General features: G+C 48.6%; 1 protein-coding gene across 1 annotated transcript in view; it reads right to left on the minus strand.

The window, feature by feature from the left end:
* Positions 1-7,500, minus strand: part of slco5a1 (solute carrier organic anion transporter family member 5A1) — a 41,776-nt gene that overhangs the window by 13,702 nt on the left and 20,574 nt on the right. The window contains exons 3-4 of the mRNA XM_080543263.1: positions 4,667-4,799; positions 3,829-4,040 (exon numbers count right to left, since the gene is read on the minus strand). Coding sequence (XP_080399389.1) covers positions 3,829-4,040; positions 4,667-4,799 — 345 coding nt within the window. The remainder of the gene's footprint in view (positions 1-3,828; positions 4,041-4,666; positions 4,800-7,500) is intronic.

The following is a 7,500-nucleotide window of genomic DNA, read 5'->3' on the forward strand; positions in this document are numbered from 1 at the left end:
TCTCTGGATAGGCATTCATACTTTGGTAGGGTCTGTGGTGACAAAACATTTAATAATAATAATAATAATAATAATAATAATAATATAAGCCATTTAGCTGATGCTGTTATCCAAAGCAACTTGCATTGCAATGAGTATATATGGTCTCAGCGGGAACATTTTATGAACTAATGGGCGTTCACACGCGCACACACACGCACGAAAGATCCAATCCATATGTGTGTGTTGTTGTTTATTGTGCTCCAGAATAACCCTAGGCCTTACCCTAGCTAGCCCCAACCCCAACTCTGTTCCTAACCCTGTGTCCTCTGTTCCCAAACCTGTGTCCGTTTAGATAAGACTCATGAAGACAATCTAGAGCACCACACTAGAGATGATGTTAACATCTCTTCCGCTAGCAGAAGCAAGCCGATATCCGCCTCCCAAACACACAATCACACGCGCACACTCACACGCACACACTCGCACGCACACACTCACACGCACACACACACACACACACACACACACACACACACCCTCAGCCCATCATAATAAGGGCAAATGTGCCCGCTCCACCTGCCAGAGGACATGTGACAGAGTCAACACGAATGGAGTGCCCCACCTGTCAATCAAAGTCAGTCATGTGATATAAATAACCCACTGTTCCCGAGCAGAGTCAGATATTCACCCCGAATAACGCCTACTGGCGGCTGAATGAAAGGAAGATAAGGACTTGTTGACTGTGAGAAGTACTGTGAGACCTCCGTGGCCCTGGTGACATTCGATAGCGATCCAGAAACCCCCAAGTTTTTTATGTTTCAATAAGGAGGCATCTGAGGGGAAGGGGGGGGGGGGGGAATCAGATCACCAGATCACCATTCTACTTACAGCGCGACACCCTCAGACTGACATCCTTTGATAGCAGCTGTTATTGGTTTTAATGAGGTTTCGCGAGCACAGGGTCGTCCAGAGAGTTAATGTGTTAATTTTCACACGTTGGTGCGGAGCGTGGTGATGGCAGGGAGACATCACACACACACACTCCTGCTTCTTCCTGCCCAGGGGCCTCATTTAGAAAACTGTGCGGAGGATTGTGAAAAAGATTGTTGTGGTTGAAACACAGAAAGCGCTTATGCACAAACATCTATATGCACGTCCCACGCCGGTTTTTAAGAATCACAATCAACTCTAAATTTTGCGCACGTGAGCGAGCGTCTTGACGCCCATAGTTGCCTATGAGCGGTCAGTGAAACGCCCGAAATTAATTAATTAATCCATACTGACTGCATGACGACAATGACGGTAATTCCTGGGAGAAAGGCTAAAAAAAGACATTGGGTCCACAGCACCAGGAACGTTGTCACGGTGATGTGACTCGAGCATTCAAGGTAGAAGTTGTACCGTGGGCGTAGAACTCGGATCCACCTACCCTTCAGAATCCCAGCCATAACCATTAGGAGGGGAAGCAACATTTTGTATTAGGCCCATTTAGTACAGGTCTCAGAATACTACATACATACACTCACCAAACACTTGGGAACACCTGTGGACATCCATGGACCCAACCTGCCTTGTGGCAACAGTCCAAGCTGGTGGAGGTGGTGTAATGGTGTGGTAGTGTAATGTTTTCTTGGCACACTTTGGGCCCGTTAATACCAATCAATCATCACTTGAATGCCACAGCCTGTTTGAGTATTGTTGCTGACCATGTGCATCCCTTCATGGCCACAATGTACCCAGCTTCTAATGGCTACTTCCAGCATGATAATGCACCATGACACAAAGCAAAAGTCGTCTCAAACTGGTTTCATGAACATGACAATGAGTTCCGTGTTCTTCAGTGGCCTTCCCTCAGTCACCGGATCTGAATCCAATAGAACACCTTTGGGATGTGGTAGAACGGGAGATTCACAGCTTGAAAGTGCACCTGAAAAATCTGAAGGAATTCAGGAGTATTTACAACATCTTGTGGGATCAATGCCACGTAGAATTAAGGCTGTTTTGAGAGCAAAGGGAGGCCCTACCCAGTATTAGTATGCTGTTCCTAATAACGTGTTCAGTGAGTGTATATTATATACACAATTAAAATAATACTAATACTATTATAGGTTTTGCTATAGTTACCATGGTAATCAGAGTTGGGTTTTTTTCCCCCATGTGTAACTCATCCTAGCTCACTCCTGCATGCGTTTGAACAAAGCGAAGGATTCTGGGGTTGTAGACCGTCACTAGGAGGACCCTCACGCCCTTGCATCATAACCACACTGATAGAAAACGTTCTGACAGGCAACCAGATGTCCTTACGGGGGAGGAAAGAACAAAAGAAGGGATGGAATTGGGTTACGGGGGGCTTACAACATCTCATGATTGACTGTTGTGGCCAGTAGTACGGTACACGGTGGATTTGGGGACCCCTTTCTAAGGGCTAAATCGGCTAATCTGGTTATGGGTGGAGGAAACCGCTACCAGTATGTGGAGCACATGTTAGCATTAGCCAGGCTCAGTGGTGGAAATAGGATCATATTGAATACAATACTAATTATTTCATTTTGGGGTCCGGGAGTTCAAATGTAATCTTCTGTGGAGAAGGGGGGGGGGGGGGGGGCACAGATGGTGAGGTCCTCCCGTCTGTCCTCATCTAGAGCATCTGTCCTCATGGCCTCTCAATCAGACCAGGCGAGGCGACAATGACAGTGTTTTTCGACAGACCCCCACTTGATTTAGTAAAGTTAGACAAATCTAATCCATATTTATCCTTATACTCAACCAGGTTGCTACTCTCATATGCATTGGCAATCTACATGACAGAAACAGTATTTCTAATACTTGGTCAGAGAGTCTGTCTGGACTGAATCCTGTCATGATTTTGGACCAACAGGAGAAAGCAGCGACAGCACAGTGAATAACGTCAGCTCTCTCAAGGTCAGAACCGCTCCGGCAAAACAGCCTCTTCACTGGGTGATTTGTCCTTTCCACACACGCAGGCGCACATGCACACACACACACACACACACACAAATACAAGTACACACACGTACCCAAACACACACACTCACAAATGCACACGTACACACACACACACACACACACACACGTACACACGTACACACACACACACACACACACACACACACACGTACACACACGTACCCAAACACACACCCACACACACACACGTACACACACACGTACACACACACGTACACACACACACGTACACACACACACACACAACATTAGCTCGGTTCAGTCCCAGCAGAGGCTAAAACACTCCAGTGGAGTTCTGACTCCAGTACAGTATGTTGATGTTGCAGACCGTGATGGAGGAAAAAGCCTCTCTAGTGTACAGTGAGAGAGAATGACAGAGTTATACGGTGGCGTGCTGAGCTGTGTGAGGCATCGTGACTGAGTCTTCCCCTGAGAGCTCATTTAAAAAGAGAGAGGAGAAGAAAGAAAGAAAGCTGACTGACTCTGTGAGAACAGCCTGGGAAAAATACTGGAGCAGACTAATCAGGGGACTTTCCCTACTGGAAAATGAAGACATTGTTCGGTACAGTACAGTACATCTGGAGGGAGGCGCGCAAAGCCGCATTCCAACACACAACACGCTGGTTGAGGAGGGCTAATTTAGCTATTTGTAGGGTTCTCCACATTCTGGTTGAAAGGCTACTTACTTGGCCGACCCCTGACCATCGATTTGACGTAAGTAAGTAAAGTACTAAGGCCCGTTCCTACATCGATATCTCACCGTTTATTTTACGGAACGCGTGCCTCTTCCTGATATAGAAACCCCCCCCCCCCCCCTCTAGGGTGATAGGTAAAAAAAAAAAAATGTTGGTTCTTTACCTTTGATGTCCTTTCCGAAGCCCATGGACGAGGTGACGCCTTTGTTGTTGGATTTCTCCTTCATCACCTCGTCGTCGCTGGACAGGTCGTCGACCGAGCTCATCTTTTTCTTCTTCCTCTTCTTGTGCCGCGGGGGCAGCTTCTTGGGGAAGGCGAACATGGGGAAGATGACCAGCAGCATGGCGATGGAGCAGAGGAGGAAGCCACTCCACCTGAGGGGGCAGACGGCACGTGATTGATACACACACACACACACACGCGCGCGCGCGCACGCACATTAGCATACACACAGAGACACACAAACCGGCAGACAGACAGACAGACACACACAAACGCAAACTAGCAGACAGACAGACACACACAAACGCAAACTAGCAAACAGACAGACACACACAAACGCAAACTAGCAGACAGACAGACACACACAAATGCAAACTAGCAGACAGACAGACACACACAAATGCAAACTAGCAGACAGACAGACACACACAAACGCAAACTAGCAGACAGACAGACACACACAAATGCAAACTAGCAGACAGACAGACACACACAAACGCAAACTAGCAGACAGACAGACACACAAACGCAAACTAGCAGGCAGACAGACACACACACACACACTCTCTCTCTCACAGTCTCTCACACACTCTATCACACCCTCACACAGTCACACCCTCACACCCTCACACCCTCACACACCACCTGAAGACATCTGACACACTCCACAGCACATCTAAATAATGCACTACTCACAGACAGACAGAAGGAAGGAACGACGGACGAACACACACCAAAAAAAACTCCCGCTAACATACAAACACACAGTCCTCCTTACCAGTTGCCAATGAAGCGCGGGTCACTCTGGTCGATGTTGACCACGGTTTTGGGGTCGACGTAGAAGCCGATGAGGACTCCCCCCAGCAGATACCCTGCAGCCGGGCCCAAGGCTCCCATCACGTACATGATGGCTGGAAGATATACGCACACACACACACACACACACACACACACACACACACACACACACACACACAACCCCGTTACAACCACGAATACTCAAACAGCTTCGAGAGCACGTTCGTTTTTTTATTTTCTCTCTCTCTTTCTCTCGTCATCTGTTCTTCGCACCCCCCATGGCAACAGCTGCTTCCACACAACTCATTTCAAGTTGGTTGAACTGCGTCGCTAGTCAAGCGCTTCATGTAGCTTCTGATTCAAGCGCTTCATGTAGCTTCCCCCCCCACACATCACATCAACACCACACATCACATCTTTTAAACAACTGGAACCTCCATGAACCAATCAGCTCATTAGGCTGGAGGCAGCGATGCAATCACTAACCCGTCTGTTAAGATCTGACCCGAGCTGTGTGGGAGTTTGCTCATTAAGCCCAGGAGGGCCCCGTAGCCTAGTCAACATCTACAGCGACTGACCTCCAATCAGCCGACGCTACTTATTAACCTGAGGGGCGTTCGAGCCTCCCAATCTCCACCAGCCAATTACTGGTCCTCACTTCACACAGGAGAGAGACAGAGAGAGAGAAGCGGAAAACTCATTATAAAAGGCAGACACAACCTTTCCTGGACAAGTGGAAAACCCCCCCGCGGACATCCAGCAGCGCGGAAAGTCAAACTGATTATGGACCTTAGTCAGGGGTCAGAGATTCTAGAATGACACCTGGAACATTCCCCCACTCTTGCCAGTGTGTGTGTGTGTGTGTGTGTGTGTGTGTGTGTGTGTGTGTGTGTGTGTGTGTGTGTGTGTGTGTCCGTCCAGAGGCTTATCTCTTTGTGTGTGTACTTAAATGGGCCCGTAAGCAAGACCCCCCCCTCTGTACAGCAGCTGTATTTCCATTTCCACAGAGCTGGCTTGAACATAGACCACACACGCACACGCACACGCACACACGTGTAGTCAACACTGTCTGCCCCTATAGTACTGTAGCCTTTCTCCTGTTTGACAGGATTCTGGCTGGCTACAAACCCAAACAGACAGCTGTGTATGTGTGGGTGCGTGTGTGTGTGTGTGTGTGTGTGTGTGTGTGTGTGTGTGTGTGTCCAGCATAGGGGGAGCAGGTGTGCACAGAGCCCAGACCAACAACCAAATCTCTAATCATATCCCTCAGCCCATAACACACACTCATACATACTGTACAAACACAAACACACACACACACACACACACACACACACACACACACACACACACTACGACCCCCAAGAACCTACCCGCTCTGGCACACACATATGCCTCGTTCCATAGTATAATCACCCACCACACACACACTCACACACACTCACACACACACACACACACACACACTCACAGTTTTGCTCTGTTTACTGCAGACAACCCTTTCAAACCCTTTAAAACTTTGACGACCAGCATTTCCTCTGTGCTGCCAATCGTTTGTTGTGTGGCATGCCTAGAAAAATAGCTCACACGTACACGCACGCACGATACCACTGGGAGCATTATTACTGCCATATTCATTTCAGACAGACTAACTCCCACACTGTAGTCTGTTGCAGTGGATATTTGAATGTGGGGGGGGATAGGAAATCCTTTTTCCTCGGCCGTGGCCGACACAATACTAACACAATACTAACACATTACTAACACAATACTAACACGTGTGAGCAGTACTCCAGCTGAGAGCCTCTCCTGCCATCACACACACATATCTGGGCATAATTAAATCAAGGCCCTTCTTTAACGGGGCCGGGGGGAGGGGGGGGGGGGGGGGGCTCCTAGGGAGGAAATCATTCCTTAAAGCACAAAAGAGCCCATCTGTAAATCCGCTTATCAGCCAGGGACAGACACACCATGACGACACGCACACACACCCGCACACAGGCACACCACACACACTCTGGCTGCGGCTCAGAGCATGGAAGCCTTCCACGGGCTAAGAGACAGCATACACACACACTCACACACACACACACACAACCCCAAATCCCTCCCCTCAACACACACACGCACACACACACATACATACACACAACCCCAAATCGATCCCCTCAACACACGCACGCACGTACACACACGCACGCACGCACACACACACACACACACACACAACCCCAAATCGATCCCCTCAACACACGCACGCACGTACACACACGCACGCACGCACGCACACACACACACACACACACACACACACAACTCCAAATCGATCCCCTCAACACACGCACGCACGTACACACACGCACGCACACACTGCCTCAGCGTTAACTACAGTGTTAAAGGAGAGATGTTTCAGAGTGGTCGGCAGCGTGCCTGCGCTCTCCTCCAGGTTCATTAATCAGCCGGCAGAGGAACATAAATCACACCAGGGTACGGAGGTGATGAAACAGATGTCTAGCACCTCCCCGCATTCCACATCAATCACATGTCACAGTCGCCCTATAGGGCACCGGGCACAATACGCCACTTCTCCTTTCACAGTGTCAGCGGAACGCCACGTATGTCACTGTTACTGTATGGGCAGTGACTGATACGCTAACATGGGAGAGGGGGAGGGGGAGGGAGAGAGAGAGAGAGAAAGAGTCATACATTACATTCTTTTTAGTTCGTTTTTTAGCTTCACACTTGCTTTGGCAATGTAAACGTATGTTTCCTATTATGCCAATAAAGCCCTTTAAATTTAAATTGAATTAAGAG

Source organism: Nansenia antarctica (genome assembly GCF_963989245.1).
Source record: "Nansenia antarctica genome assembly, chromosome: 12".
In the NCBI taxonomy this organism is placed as follows: Eukaryota; Metazoa; Chordata; class Actinopteri; order Argentiniformes; family Microstomatidae; genus Nansenia; species Nansenia antarctica.